Here is a 16,522-nt window from a genome sequence, read left to right as displayed (position 1 = left end):
GGTAGTGGAGTTATGGTTACCTTTCACCTTTTGTACTTTGCTATACGTTTCCAGAAATATTCTACTTCTGCTTTATTGACTACGCCAAACCCTTTAACTGTGTGGATCACAACAAACTGTGGAAAATTCAAGAGATGGAAATACCAGACCACTTTACCTGCCTCCTGAGAAATCTGTATGCAGGTCAAGAAGCAACAGTTAGAACCGGACATGAAACAACAGACTGGTTCCAAATTAGGAAAGAGTACATCAAGGCTGTATACTGTCACTCTGCTTATTTAACTTATATGCAGAGTACATAATGTAAAATGCCAGGCTGGATGAAGCACAAGCTGGAATCAAGTTTGCTGGGAGAAATATCAATGACCTCAGATATGCAGATAACACCACCCTTATGGCAGACAGTGAAGAGGAACTGAAGAGCCTCTTGATAAAAGTGAAAGAGGAGAGTGAAAAAGCTGGTTTAAAACTCAACATTCAAAAAATTATGATCATGGCCTCTGGGCCCATCACTTCATGACACAGATGGCACTTCATAGATGGGGAAAGAATGGAAACAGTAAAAGACTTTATTTTCTTGGGTTCCAAAATCACTGCAGATGGTGACTGCAGCCATGAAATTAAAAGACACTTACTCCTTGGAAGGAAAGTTATGACCAACCTAAATAGCATATTCAAAAGCAGAAACATTACTTTGCCAACAAAGGTCCATCTTGTCAAAACTATGGTCTTTCTAGTAGTCATGTATGCATGTGAGAGTTGGACCACAAGAAAGCTGAGCACCAAAGAATTGATGCTTTTGAACTGTGGTATTGGAGAAGACTCTTGAGAGTCCCTTGGACTGCAAGGAGATCCAACCAGTCAATCCTAAAGGGAATCAGTCCTGAATATTCATTGGAAGGACTAATGCTGAAGCTGAAGCTCCAATACTTTGGCCACCTGAGGTGAAGAACTGACTCATTGGAAAAGACCCTGATGCTAGGAAAGATTGAAGGCAGGAGGAGAAGGGGATGACAGAGGATGAGATGGCTGGATGGCATCACTGACTCGATGGACATGAGTTTGAACAAGCCCTGGGACCTGGTGATGGACAAGGAGGCCTGGCGTGATACAGTCCATGGGGTTGCAAAGAGTCGAACATGACTGAGCAACTGATCTGAACTGAACTGACACGTTTCAAGTGTTCTGCATTGAGAATGTATACTTTGATGATTAGAAAAATTATTAAATGTTTTGAAGCAGTGTTGAAAATAAACCTCAAAAAGTAGTTTCAGAGACCTGAGACACTAATTACTCATCTAACAGGAATCTGGTTTGAAGAGATGAGAGTGATATTCAATAAACAGCAAATCATGGGCCCTAAACTTGACTCTGGTTGATTTAAATGTTTCTTCAGAGAGGTGATCCTTACCTGATCCTGTTCGACCCACGATGCCAATCTTCTCCTTGGGTTTGATGGTGAAGGACACTTTCTTCAGGACCAGAGGGAGATTTTCTTGGTACCTCATCTCTGCATTCTCAAAGGTGATCTCTCCTTCCTGGGGCCAGTCAGGGGAGGGAGCTTTGTTCTTAATTCTGGCAGGTGCTTCCAAAGATAGAGTCTGGGGAGACAGAAAAGGCCAGTTCAGACTGACCACAGATTCTAGGGTAGCTGAAAGGTTTTGTCACAGAAGTAAGACCAGGATACCCATAGCAACCACAGAGATAGCTGCTGCCCTGCTCCCTTGCTGCAAAAGAGCCCCTGGCAGGAAATGCTCATCACCAATAAACCAGACAGAGACAGAGAACAATTGCCTCTACCCTTGGCAGTTTACAATGGCCTTCTATCCCTCTTTAGCCACAGCAGATTTTAGTGGAATTCTTTGAAAACATTCCCCTTGAAACAGAGTTTCATCATTTGAAAATCAATGGCCTAAACTCAAAGGAGCAAAACTAAAATTCATGGAACATTTAATGACAGTCTAGCACCCTGAGCCATCTCAGTCAATCCAGGAGACTCAGACGCTAATCCCAACTCTACCACTAACAGCTGCATGGACTGGATATACCAGTTCTTCAATCTTTGTCTTAGTTTCTCATCTGTAAACTCTAGGGACTGGATTAGATGATTTTAGAAATCCATTCCAGCTTAAAAATGTTGTGCTTAATAATTATTGGGTAATTTTGGCCATCTATAGTCACGCCTCCCCATGTTTTTAAAACTCTCTGGAGATTAGTCATGGAGCCTATAGCCTCACAGGGAAGTAAAGGTCAAAGACTGCAGTGCTCTGGTGGGTGGGGGTAGGGACTCAAGTCTAAAACTCTGTGCTGGGACAGGCTTCCAGGTTGTGGACAGGCAGCAGGGAACCAGTTCTCAGGAATGTGATTGATTTGTGCAAAGTACACTCTGTACCACGTCTGACCATCACCCTGACCTTTCCAGCAAGAGACCCACACCAATAGTGATATTAAATCAAACACAACATGTACAGTCACAAATTGCCCGCAGACAATTTGGGTGCCCAAAGAGCACCCAGCCAAGAGGCTCATGGATAAACATAAACGGCTATTAGCAGATTTATCAGATACCTACCTGCCATTCTTCCTGATAATAATCATTTATAAGTTTAAGAAATATCCTACGACTGATCAGGTTCATTGCCAAAACAAACCAGTGGGACATGTCTCTGCTAGAAAAAGCAGTTACATAACATACTAGTTCTCAGTGAAAGGGCAGTTCTTCAAAACAGTGTTTGTAAGTCAATATTCTAGTTGGAAGTTGGAATGTATTCTGCCCATGTAAATAATGATATAAATGAAAATAAAGTCTCTGGGCAGTTTGCAAAATAGATAACTCCTGAGAAATGAGTTCAACATGAGAATGTTAACTACTCAAGACTCTGCTTCTCTCTACAGAAAATTGCTTTCAGACTTTGAACTAGGAGGAAGACACTGCCACACTGTAGGACTGCAGAGGTTCCTGGGGGAAGGTGGGAAGAGCTGGATCATCTCAGTACCAATGCAGTTAACTGGTTTCTGAACTGTGAACACAGTATAGAATTAGGCATGGAGCCTTTGAAACTCCTGAAGTCTGGGTCCTATCTCAAAATAGGAATCTTTAGAGATGAGGCCAATGTTAGTCTTTGCCTCAAGCTCTGTACGGGATTCTGATGGCCATCCCTGGTTAAGAACCAAATGAACTAGACTAAGACTTGAAATAACACCTGGTTTTAAATAGTATAAGGAAAATATTACATTAGTTTGCTTAACTGAATTAATGAGGTTAGGAACACTTTGGAAATTAGATGATGAATGTAAGTTCTCAATCAGACCACAATTCACAAATACACTTAGAAAATCTTATGATATTCTCTTCGCATTCCATGCATACTGGAGAGATGCTGCCTCTCCTGTGGGACAAGATGAGACAGAGAAAACAAGCATCTTCCTGGGACATTTATTCCAGGTGGTAAGAGGGTAAAACTGCAGCAGAAGGCCTGCAGGAGCCTGACCTTGATGTAGTGGTTGATCCTCTCCACTGAGGTGAAGCGAGCTTCTGTCTCCGATGCCAGTCTGACAGTAAACTGGAACAGCCCTGTCAACTGATCATGGAAAACAACAATTCAAGAGAGAATTTATTATTATTATACACCAAGGGAATGCCAGCAAACCTCCTTCACCTCAGGGATCACAACTCAATTGTGAGAACTAACTGCGGATAGACAGCAGCTGGCTTTAGGGATCAGATCATTCTTTAACTGTTCAAGACAATGCCTAAGAGCCCCCAGTCAACTGCAACTCTCAGGGAATCTAGGTGGCACTGCAGTACTGGCACTAACTTTTCTATACCTAAAGGCTTTCTGTCTGTTTTTACATTTCCAGAAATTCAGCTGTAGCTGAATAACTTCTGGGCTTCATAATTGTACCTATACCTGGATATAGCAGCCACAATAAATGGAGACTGTATCAGCCTGTGAGCAGCAGTGAGAATGCTTCCAGGAAGGTCAACAGAGACCAGGCTGGGCCAAAACTGAATGCAGAGCCCCAGTCTGTGTACCCCAGACTGAGTACTCTGAAACAGAAGTATATTTAACACAGATTTCTCCCACCCCCCACCCCCAGCCCTCCAAGAATCAAGTTAAGTCTGCAAGACATGGACAAATACCTTTGAGTATCTGTAAAGATATAGATCTCTTCTTAGGTTTCCTCTGGCCACTTATTTTTATCTTTCCAATATAGGAAAATGTCAAACATATACAAGAATAGAGAGGACAGTATAATGGGCTCCCACATATCAAACATTCATCTTAAAAAAATTATCAACTTACAACCAGCATTGTTTCATCTGTACCACCCCATCCTTCCATAGATCTGGAATCAAATCTCACATAGCCTAAGTCTTATCCATAAATACTTCAGCTTCTATCTCTCTAAAATATAAAATCTCTTTGAAAACCATTACCACATCTTAAAAAAGTTAGCAACAATTCTTTATCATCTTTAACTATCTAGTCAGTGCTAAGTTCCCCGCTATTCTCTGAGCTATTTGAAGACCTTCAATCATCCCTAAGAACCAAAAAGGTTTATGTATGTAACAGTACTGGGAAAATTTGGGGCCTGAAAATAAAACACACAGAAGTAGTATATTGAGGATATGTGTTTCTTAGAAGACTAGGAAGAGGCCAGAGAAGAAAGGTTAGTGAAGACATAAATCTACAATTAAGAAACAATTTTCAAAATCTGTTTATTTAAGAAAAAACAGTACCTACTTCATAAACACATGCAACAGAGTTAAATCCCTTTATTCCCATGAAGTCAACCTTTAGCATTCGTGGGGAATTGGTTCCAGGATTCTGTCAAAAATCCAAGAATGCTCAAGTCCCTTATATAAAATGGCCCAGTAATTGCCTACAACCTACAGACATTCTCCTGTATCCTTTAAGTCATCTCTAGATTACTTATAATACCTAATGCAATGTAAGGACTTGGTAAATAGTTATAAATACAATGTGCTACATAAATAGTTGTACATCTGTAGTAAATTCAGTTTTCGGAACTATCTGGAATTTCCCCTCCCAAATATCTTTGATCTGCAGTTGGTTGACGCTATGGACGCAGAACTTGGGGATGTGGAGGGCTGACTGTGTTCCAGTCCACAGTGCTACTGCCAAAGCAGATGGGGAGAAGCTCTAGGAGCCAGAGGTAAAATGACAGCTTAGGGCAGAGCCGCCTACCAGGCCTCTCCTAGGCCAACGTATGAGAAAGACAACGCCCTCATCCCAAAGACTAACCTGCACAGCATAGGAGATGGCAAGCCCTGCGTAGGCCGGGGGAATCTGCCCATGCATGAGAACAATCATCAGCCCAGTGGTGGTGATCAGGGCAATGCTGATTAGGTCCAGCCGCACCGCCAGCCACCGCATCGCACAAGTGAACAGGAAAAAAGGACTCTGGTTGTTATCCAGTAGCTCCTGGTACCTGTGAGGAAGACAGAACACCTAATAAAGTAAGTAAAGTACCACACAACCCCAGTCATGGAGGATGCCGAAGTACTGGTGAGTTTTGGGTAGAGGGCTAATACTAAAGTATAATACCACTGCTTGTAACCAGGAGAGTGATATGGAAACTTAAGGAGTACAGAGTATTCCAGGCTCCACACACAGGAAGACACGGGGGTTTTCTAGTTTTACCCTTTGAAAGAAACATATTCAAGATACTAGGAAAAACATATCTACTTCAACAGCACCAGGAAAGCAGGGGGGAAGAAGACCAAATAAAGAGGCTGTTTAAGCTTTAGAGAATTGTTTTAGGTCAGTGGTCATTTTCTTGAGGAAAGAGAGGTTACAAATGCAAACTGCAGAAATGGCACAAGAGCAGGAAAAAGACTTTTGGACTGAATACGAGAAAGTGGAGATGGTCTGCTGATTTCCCAAGGCCATGGAGCAGAGAACCAGAGCAGTGAGTTAGTTAAACCAGAACGGATAGACCGAGACAACCTTTGTCACTGCAGGAAGGAGACCCTCTGTCATCAGGGGTCCTAGAGAGCAGCTCTCACCCCACCTGAGGGTCTGGGGTCACATACAACTAGAACTCCAGAGTGGAAGGCCTGGGTAGGCAAAGATACTTTGCCTTAAAGAAAATCCCTTTCCTCCTTATAAGAAGATATGTGCACTTTAGAGAAAATTTAGGAAACATAATAAAAAAGAGGGAAATGTAAAATTCCAGTACTCTCACCACTCAGCTAAAACCAGAATCCATATTCTGCTGCATTTCCTCCTAGTATTTTTTCCAATGCCCTCACGTTTATTTGGGTACATACCTACACATGTACACGGTCAACATATTTTACTCTTTGTTTTGCTTAAAGTTAGCATACATTTTTCAGAATTATTTAACCAACCTTTCTATGCTAGAGTTACTTTTTAATGTTAATTACTTAATTTTTGGAATGAACTATATACTCTATAAGACAGAATATTCACAAGGTAAAAAGGTTTTACCATGAAAAGTCAGTCTTTCTCCTGCCCTCCTCCAGCTATTCACTTCCACTGTCCAGTGGCAGCTGTTAGTTTCCTGTGTGTTCTTTCAGATATTCTAAATGTCACACACACATATTTAAAGGGAGCAAACTATACATGCACATCTGTATCTTTCTCTTTCATCTAATATAACTTGGAGATCATTCCACATCAATACCTAGGAAACAGTCTCATTCTTTTTAGGGGTCACATAATATTGCATTATATGGGGACACCACAGCCTATTTAACCAGTCCTTTACTGAAAGACATTTAGTCTAGTTCAACCTCTAGTAAACATACATCTCCACAATGACTATATAAGTACAGAAATTTCTCACACAAACAATATTAACAACTAAATGTCAATTTATTGTCTATGAATATCTTACTTTTCCAAGAAAAAAAAAAAAGGAGCAAAACTCTGTCAAATATAGCCATTCAGAACTGAAAGCTAATAAAGACTCCAAATCTGTTTGGTCTTCCCATTTGCTCAGAAGGGAGTTCTACCAAGCAAGTGAATCTTAATCAGCAGAGATCATTAAATCACTAATACTCTTAGTAATGATTTTTATAATCCCCAATTTTGACTTTGAAAGGCTTCTTAAACTCTCATTAAATGCTGAGATGTTGGCTCCCTGATGAGCCCTCTGGCCCCCATGGAACTAACCTGTGCAGAAATTCCTGCCCTTTGTTGTAGGCATGGATGGTGGCAAGGCCCTGTATGCTGGATGTGATGTGGGAGAGGAAAGGTGACTGCGTGATATTATCCAGACGCTTCAGCTCTCGGATCAGGACCCTGGAGAGAGAACGAGTTCTGTGTCAGAGGGGTGGACTGGCAACTCTGGCTTCACCCTTTGCACTGAAAGATACAAAGACTTCCTGTTTACCTGGAGACAATGTGCAGAATTGAAAAGAGGATGACAAGGGGCCCCACTGCCACGAGGAACCACGGGAAAACTCCTGCGATCATTCCAACACAGAAGAACACCAAGATAACGTTCTGAATGAACATCTCAGCCTGGAACGGCAGGCGCACATCGACTAAGGAAACAGTAAAGGAACATGTGTCAGATGCTGGGATCCACAAACAGCCAGAATTTTTCAAAAAACAAAAAGAGGCTCACAAAAAGCCATATGTGAAATTTGTGACTTTTTTTGTCTTTTAAACAGTCTGATCAAATAAAAATCTGGTAATGTAGTTGCTCTAATTTTTCTTGTCCCAAGAGCATTTAAGTGATCTTTCTCACCTGTGCCCTCTTTTTGGTTCACTGTGCTGCCCAACCCCCTTAAACATTTTTCCACTTTGCAAAGTAATATATGTTTGCTATAAAATATTTGGAAAATAAATATGCAAAAAATTAAATAAACATAGTCTTATTCTTACCAATATGAATGAACTGCTGCTAACATTTAAGAAACTTTTCATGGAAAATTTTAAACATACACAAAAACTGGAAGAGTATAGAACCTCCAAGAGTTAACATTTTCTTCACCTATTTTGGACATCTCCTCCCCCCACCTATTTTCTTACAAATCTGAGACATGTTGATACCACTGATTTTCATCAGTCTCTTTTCTATTCATCTGTGCGTATGTGAGTTTAATACAAATGTGATCATATCACACACATGTGTATCACTATTTTGTGTATCAGTGATGGTTTTGATCTCTTGTTACCTCTGGCCATAGCTATACATTGGCCTATCAACATCTGAAACAAACTCCTTCTATGGAGGCAGCACAGTAAGTAGTTAAAAACATTAGTTCTGGGGTCAAAAAGATCTGAGCTCAATTTGCAGCTTGCTATTTAATAGTTGTGCAATCTTGAGCAAGTCAACCTTTCTAGATATCAGCTTTCCCATGCATTTTGTGGGTGAAATGATACCCACACCTCACAGGGCTGCTATGATGGCTAGGATAATGCATGTAAAACTGCTTGTAACACAGTAAGCCCTCAAAAAATGTCAGATAGCATCACTATTATTATAGGCTATGGGAGTACAGTTGACCTTTGAATAACATGGGGGTTAGAGACACAGACCCTCCATGCAGTGAAAAATCTGCATGTAATCTACAGTCAGCCCTCCATAGATGTGGTTCCTCATCCACAGTTTCATATCCAAAGACTCAACCAACCTGTTGTTCAAGGGTCAAGTGTATTTAAGTTCTGGTGCTGGCACAGCCCATGAAGCATTCAGCATCCAGCAAACCTGTCAAGAGACTGTACGTGTCCAGGAACCTACACACCACCCACAAGTAAATATGTCTTTTGGACTCTCAAACACCCTGTCCAAAGCCTTTATGGTCAGCACTCTGAACTGGTTTTCAGGTTAAATAAGATCAAATAAGAGCTCACATGAAAGATGAAAAATCAGATAGGTCCTTAGCCTAAAGAGAAATTGCAATGTGGAGAAATTGCAATGTGGAGAAAATGCCCAAGCTAACATGTTCCTGATGCAAATATTGCAGCCACTGTGCTGGGTGGTTCATGCTCTGGAGCACAACAGAGAGAAGCAGTGAGAAATACCTTCATCCATGTCTTTGGAAAACCTGTTGAGAATTCTTCCCGTGGGGGTAGTGTCAAAAAACTTCATAGGGCTTCGAAGGATTCTTCGGAAAAGCTCATCATGGAGTCGGGAGGAGGCTCGCAATGTGCCCTGAGGAGCAGAGTACAGAGCAATCAAAGACCCAGGACTCAGTAGGCTCAGAACCCACTCCACGGGTCCAAAGCCAGAGAAGGGCAAGTGGCTGTGGAGGAAGGAGGTGGCTAACAGGAAAGGGCTGAGGCTGACGGGATGCAGGTCACTTCGGCAAGAGGCATCCTGCTTCAGAGGAGCTCCCCAACTCAGAATAAACCCGAGAGGTGCCAGGCAGAAGCCTGACCACAAAGCCACCAGTGAGAAGAGGAGCAGAGGCCCCAGTGCATACCTTGACAAAGACCACTCCACGAATGGCTTTCAGGATCAGCATGACTGCCATGGAGAGGGCGTAGATGCTGGCATAGTAGTGCATGAGAGGATTGTCCTTCATGCTGTTGCTCACAGACGTCCTATTTTCTTGAGTCACAGTGGTATTCTGTTTGGAAGCAAGGTTCTGTGAGGCAAGACCCTTAGGGACATCCAAGAAGCCCTTGTCAGGGCCACTCTTGGCTCAAGGCAGGGTACAGGAAACAAACTCTGGGAGCTGGTGGAGACAAACACAAGGCAGGCTTTGCCTGTTCCCCTCTCTTCTCTAATGACAACAGACAGCCTATAGATGTGCTCCTGGTAAGCGCTACTGCTCTGTGAGTTGGTCAGGGAGCAACTACCTGGTGAGGTTACATTAGGGACTCATCTCTTTAATCCTGGGTAATCTTTGTTAATTACCTCTCTTAACAGAAAACTAGAGCACTTTCCCTAAGAAGAGCCAGGAAATATGAAGAGATGGCCATATTATTAGACGTACAATTTTCCCATCAATGAGAAATCTTACCCCACTTCCTTGCTTGATCCAGTAACTCAACCACCAGTTGCTGAAAGCGGTGCTGCCCACATTCAGCATGAAAAGGGACAGAATGACCAGGAATGCCAAAGGGCCCCCAGCAGCCTGGATGTAGACACCATACACTGACCAGGGCACAGAACCCTGCCCCTTCTCTTCCATTTGCACAAGCTGCCCTAGGTGAGGAAAAGAGAAACGTGAATTCAGAAAGGAAAAGCTGCTTTTCTAGAAGGAAGTCACATGTAGAAGAGGAGAACCAAAGAGAGCCTACAGTTTCACAGAGCTCTAGGTTGGAATTATTTCCCCCTTTCCAGGAGCATTCATTTATCCATTTAATATCTATCTACTAGGTACCTATTATGAACCACGCCCAGGAATAAGCCCTGGAGAGGCAAAGAGGATTAAGACCAGGTCCCTGGCTCAGATCATCCACATATAGATAAATAAGTACAAAATTATAGTAAAATGTGCTAACCCCAATGCTGGAACTACTTGTAGGGCAGCATGGGAACATTCAGGAAGTGCACCTAACCTACTTGGGGGAGCTGTGAGGGGCTTAGCAGGGAGATTCCAGGTGAGACTTTCTATGTAGTCCATATTGTGTCTTTTTTTTTTTTTTTTAGCTGCACAGCATGACTCGGATTTTAGTTCCCCTATCAGGGTTGAACCTACACCCTCTGCAATGAAAGTGTGGAGTCCTACCCACTGGACTGCAGGTGAAAGGTAAGCCAGAGTTAGCCAGGTGGGGAAATGATAGGCATAGGTGTGAGGAAACAGGAAATCAGTATACACAGATATCCAATTCAACATGGCTAGAATATTCCGTATGCCTAAGGAGTGGCAGGAGATAAGGCTTATTAAGCAGGCTGTGGTCAGAGGATAAAGGTATTTGAACATTATTCTTCAGATAAGAACTTCTCAAGAGAAAGGGCTACAGGGGTGTAGAGATTTGACTCCCAGCCCTACTGTAGGAGATGGGACTGGAATGGCCAGACCAGCCACCTCAGGCAGCCTCTTCCATGCATCCCAGCATCTCAGACAAAGAATGGATTTTCTATGTGTGCCACATCAGGAAAAATATTTTAAAAATGCTGCTTTGAAACTGGGAAGGCATTGAATAGCCTCAAGCCCCAGGCAGTTGGCTGGTCTCCTGTTTTCAACTAGATCTCCTAGTTGTTCATGTGGAAGACAGATTTAAAAGGAGGCAACTGTAACAGTCTCGGTGGGAGATGATAAAGGTCAGAACCAGGGTTATTTTCTTGGGCTCCAAAATCACTGCAGATGGTGACTGCAGCCATGAAATTATGATGCTTGCTCCTTGAAAGCAAAGCTATGACCAACCTAGACAGCATATTAAAAAGCAGAGACATTACTCTGCTGACAAAGGTCTGTCTAGTCAAAGCTACAGTTTTTCTAGTAGTCATGTACGGACATGAGAGTTGGACCATAAAGAAAGCTGAGCACCGAAGAATTGATGCTTTTGAACTGTGGTGTTGGAGAAGACTCTTGAGAGTCCCATGGACAGTAAGGAGATCAAACCACTCAATCCTAAAGGAAATCAGTCCTGAATACTCATTGGAAGGACTGATGCTAAAGCTGAAGCTCCAACACTTTGGCCACCTGATGTGAAGAACAGACTCATTGGAAAAGACCCTGATGCTGGGAAAGACTGAAGGCAGGAGGAGAAGGAGATGACAGAGGATGAGATGGGTGGGTGGTATCAATGACTTGATGGACATGAGTTTGAATAAGCTCCAGGAGTTGGTGGTGGACAGAGAAGCCTGGTGTGCTGCAGTCCATGGGATCACAAAGAGTCGGACACAACTGAGCAACTGAACTGACTGACTGAAAACCAGGGTTGTGGCCATGGGGATGGAGTATTCAGGAAGTAAATTCAGTAGGATGGGGTAACTGACTGTGGGAGGAAAAAAAACATTTAAGGATATTTCCTAGGGGCTCCCTGGACTGGACGGGAGATTGATGTTGACAAGAGAATACAGAGAAAGCCCCACCTCTTTATCACATATGCTATGCAATTATCTTGGAACAAGCCACACAGGCCTCGAGCACTTTATGATGAGAGTCTCTAGGTCACATGTCCCCTAAAGACAATCTGTTTTTTGCCTACTGCCTGCGGCAGGAATTGACAGATGTCTCAGCCTTCTGTGCTGTTTGCTTTGTGAGAGTAAGGTACCTCCAATCACACCTGAATTCAAGAGCTCATACAGGGCTTATTAAAAGAAAGAAAAGAATCAGTATGGTCAACTCCTAACACCCAATGTCTGCTGCAGTTTTAAGACCAAGGAAATTAAAACAACATGGCAAACCAGAAAAAAAGTCCTAAATTCAACATGTCAGGTGAGAAGGTAACACTGAAGAAATAACTTTAAAACAGGAATGCATTTCTATTTATTATTTACAAAAGTGAAAATGCCTAAGGTATTGCAAACAGCTTCTCCAACTCTCAAGATTTGTTTTGGTTGATAAGATGAAGGGTTTGAAAAACAGGACCAAGGAGTCTGGATAGGAAAATCAAGTAGGAAAAATCTTGGCTGTAACTCTTCACCACAGCCCTGCTGGTGCCTGCTTGGGACAAGCCAAGGAGTGATCATTGTACCAGGGGAGGGGGTAGAGGGGGGTTAACTGAGGATGTGGGCATTCTTAGAGCTAGCATGCCTTTGCTTTGGTTGGCATGACTTTTAAAGAGGAGAGATGAATCACAGGAAAGAAAGGTATACCTCTATCCATGATTCAATTTTTCCGTAAAGATGACTCAGCTATGACTACCTACACCTCACTCCACCCTGCATAGCAAAAAAAGGCATAGAAGTAAAGGTCATTTTTATTGCCTTGGTCTATTTGAGCAAACAGAAGTTGCCTCATGGTCTCCCAATAATCATATAAGAATCTTGTTATTCTAGAAATATAAGGCCAGGTGTTCTACAACAGGCAGCATGAATTGCTACATGGCATAATTTCTGATAAACTTTAATGACATACTTTACATCATCTTTCTGCACTGCTGTACTGGTGCTCATGAATGCCCTGGCTGGCTGATGACCTCAAGAGCATCATCAATGCCAAAAAGAGAGGCAAGCACCAGGTTCTTACTAGTCCATGTGCCACAGTCATCAGCAGGCTTTTGACTTGATGGTGAAGTGTGGTTATATGGGCAAATTTAACTGATGATCACAGGACTGGGAAAATTGCTGTGAACCTCATGGGCAGGTTAAACAAGTGAGGAGGGATCAGCCCCAGATATGATGGGCAACCCAAATATGTGGAAAAATGGGAGCCCCCATCCCATCATTTTCATTGTACTGACAATCTCATCTGGCATCATGGACCATGAAAAAGCAAGTGCATGAAAACACTCTAGAGGGAAAACCATGGGATCCTTTTTCTAGGGATGTAATAGATATATGCAAATAAAATGCCAAAACAAAACAAAAGCAAAAACTTTAATGACAATTCTCAAAAAGGTTCATTACCTTCCTCTGGCTTCACTGCTTTCTCCTTCTTTACTGATCCTGTTTTAGGACCCTTCTCTTGTGTTTTCTTCTGTGAACCACTGGTTTCCTTTTTTGAATTAATCTAATGAAAAAAAAAGTGTCTCCAGTTATCATGATATGGCCATTCAGATAAATGTCCAAAGGACATGTTAGCAAATGCATTCATGGAGTTGCTGCTCTTATTGAAAAGAGACACGTCCAACTTCTTAAAAGTTAACTTATGTAACTTCCCTAACTCCTGACATCTTTGAGGTCTGGGTTCCGGCCATTCCATAGACCCTGCTCTCCCCAAAGTACCTAAAGACCTAAATTCCAAACACAGTAGACTTTATGCTATTCTTATCCACTCTAACTTGTGCAAAGTATCAGCTGGATGACATCTATAAAGAGCCTAAGCCAGTAATTGGGACACAGTCAGTGCTAGTTAATAAGTGCCAAGTTGGCAGCCAAGACACCATGGATAATTTTCAAATGTATGCAGGATTTAATGTCTCTTGCCTGCCACATTATTCATTTGATTATTAAGAAAGGCACTTTCGTAACGCTCTGGTTAGGATTTAATTGAGTTTAAGAAATTAAGTTATGACTGAACAATAGCACACACTGAGCCCACATCCTTCTTGTCATTGCCTTACTGATGAATTCTCAGTGACAGAAGATCTTGGTTCTCTAGTCCCTCAGTCCTTCCCTCCTAGAACAGAACCAGTGTGTGGACTAAAGCATAGTAATCTGGTCACTGGAAAACAGGGCCCCTGCCAGCAAGACACAGACAATGAGTTCAGCAGAGATTTCTCCATCATTCACTATGGTAACATCTGTCTCTCACTAGAAAGACACACACATGCAAATCTTACCTCAACTGGGGGTGTCTCTCCCAGCAACAGGTTATTAAAAATAGTAGCATAATCACCATTTAGATTCATCAATTCCTCATGAGTGCCTCTCTCTGTAATACAGCCCTCTTTCATGAAGATCACTTCATCACAGTCAGCCAGGTACTGGAGACAAAGACAGGGACAACGTAGTGTGGCTGATTATTTGTGCAAATACATCCAAACCCCTACACCTTACTTCAGCAGGTCTCACCTGGAGGTGGCCAAGCCCCCCCAGGGGACACTTGGCGATATCTGGAGACATTTTTGATTGTTACAATGGGGGGGTACTACTGCCATCTGGTAGATAGATGCCAGGGATGCACAGGACAGGCCCCCACAACAGAGAGCTAAGACTGAGAACTCCTGCTTTAGTTTCTCGTGTCTTGTGATATAGTTCAAAAAGCAGGTTCTCCAGTTTTTGATATAAATCTGCTGATGAAGCCACACAGTCTTCTATTAAACTTTACATCCCTTTACTAGACGCAGAAGTACACATAATTAGACTTTCTGTGGCAGAACAGGGGGTTAGCCCCCTAAACTTGACAACATAAGCAAAGCAGATGGCAACCTCCTTGAGCTGCTCTCTGAAGTGGCTGCTTGTTATGGAATGACAGAGTGAGAAGAGCTTGTTTTTCCTAAACAGTACCCACTCGCATATAGATGTTAACAGAATGCTTTCCAAACTATCTCTTACCCAGACTCCATTTTCAGCCTATTCCTCTTAGCCCTTTTACTTACTGATTTATATGCAAAAGCTAACATGCTCCAAGGATCTCTGATTCAGATGGCCATCTGGTACAACAAGCTTTATTGGTACAATGAGCCAGGAGGCTATTTGCTGAGGAAGGGAACACCATGATTCCAGGGACTTCAAGGAGCCCCATGAAGGTACCTGGACCAAGCCCGCCTCCCTGTTTCTCCCTGCCCAAGTCAAGGTGGGTAGCCTGGGGAAGGAAGCACATACCTGTAACTGGTGGGTAATGAACAGAACCGTCTTGGACTTGAGATGCTTCTGGATAGCACTGTTGAAGATGTGGTTGCCCACGTGGGCGTCTAAGGCACTAAGGGGGTCGTCCAGGATGTAGATGTCTCGGTCACTATACAAGGCCCGGGCGAGGCTGATCCTCTGGCGTTGCCCGCCACTCAGGTTGGCTCCTCGCTCACCAATCTACAGGAACCCAGAAAGCACAAGGAAGTCTCCAGTTCAAGTCCAGAACAACACTCAGTGGTTGCCTCAGTCACCTCTCCTCTCTTCCACCCAAACCAGCTCCTTCTCTTTATTTCCCCACCTGGATGGAATGCCACTGTATCCTCTAGGGCCCACACCAGAACTGGGGGTATCAGCCCAATGCCTCATCCTCTCCCACAACCATCTGGTTACTAACCAATCCTGTGTCTGAGCCTTACCACATCCTCTGGATGCCCCACTACAATCCATTCTCCATGGGCAGAATGACTTTTTCAAAACACAAAGCTGACCATCTTGCTTAGTCCTAAAGGACAGAATCTAAGCCTCCAGATATGGCTGACAAAGCAGGCCCTTTACCAACTGGCTTTCTAGCAACTCCTAGCCTCCGCTGTCAATGCCCCTTCTATACCCTGGGATCTGAGCAGGTGTGTCTGCTCAGTTACATTGGTGTCCATTATGAACACGCATGACTACTGTCATGCCTTCTCCTGTACTTGTCTGCTCAGTTCTGGCATCTTCTCCTCTGCAAAGCCTACCCTCCCCTTCTCCACTAACACCCAAAAGAAAGGGGACTCTTTCATCACCTTATTTTGTGCCTATTTGTCAGTATGTCTTTCCTAACTGTAAGCTTGTTGAGGATACAGATTATTGTCCTTTTCTTTTATATTCCCAGTGCCCCCAGAAGCTTCTGCACAGGCAGCTGACATATAATAAGCACTTAATAAATGTTACTAAGTGAAAAAAAAAAATCGATTGTCAAACAGTAAATGGCTCTGTATTTTTTTTTTTTAAATCTTGTACTTAAAAAAAAAACTTCAATTATTTCAAAGGTTTTCAAATAAGAGCATGTATAAGAATTACCTGCAGGGCTTGTTAAAATGGACTGAGGGGCCCCACCTCTCAAGTCATGATTCAGTAGGTCTCTGGTGGGGCTGAGAGTCTGCAGTGATGTTGCTGATGTGCTGCT

The 16,522-nt window shown here is 42.8% G+C and overlaps 1 protein-coding gene across 7 annotated transcripts in view; it reads right to left on the bottom strand.

Annotated features, from left to right (window-relative positions):
- The window catches only part of ABCC5 (ATP binding cassette subfamily C member 5), an 82,615-nt gene that overhangs the window by 19,383 nt on the left and 46,710 nt on the right, over positions 1-16,522 (bottom strand). For all 7 annotated transcript variants that reach the window (XM_019958809.2, XM_070790987.1, XM_019958816.2 and 4 more), the window contains 11 exons: positions 15,331-15,534; positions 14,346-14,489; positions 13,471-13,573; positions 9,971-10,155; positions 9,428-9,574; positions 9,027-9,156; positions 7,387-7,540; positions 7,167-7,295; positions 5,271-5,457; positions 3,492-3,581; positions 1,412-1,601 (listed from right to left, as the gene is read on the bottom strand). In XM_019958809.2, the coding sequence (XP_019814368.2) occupies positions 1,412-1,601; positions 3,492-3,581; positions 5,271-5,457; positions 7,167-7,295; positions 7,387-7,540; positions 9,027-9,156; positions 9,428-9,574; positions 9,971-10,155; positions 13,471-13,573; positions 14,346-14,489; positions 15,331-15,534 (1,663 nt within the window). The remainder of the gene's footprint in view (positions 1-1,411; positions 1,602-3,491; positions 3,582-5,270; positions 5,458-7,166; positions 7,296-7,386; positions 7,541-9,026; positions 9,157-9,427; positions 9,575-9,970; positions 10,156-13,470; positions 13,574-14,345; positions 14,490-15,330; positions 15,535-16,522) is intronic.

Source organism: Bos indicus, chromosome 1 (assembly GCF_029378745.1).
Source record: "Bos indicus isolate NIAB-ARS_2022 breed Sahiwal x Tharparkar chromosome 1, NIAB-ARS_B.indTharparkar_mat_pri_1.0, whole genome shotgun sequence".
Lineage (NCBI taxonomy): Eukaryota > Metazoa > Chordata > Mammalia > Artiodactyla > Bovidae > Bos > Bos indicus.
Note: the sequence above shows the minus strand (reverse complement) of the source record. Positions and strands in the feature narration are given on the sequence as shown.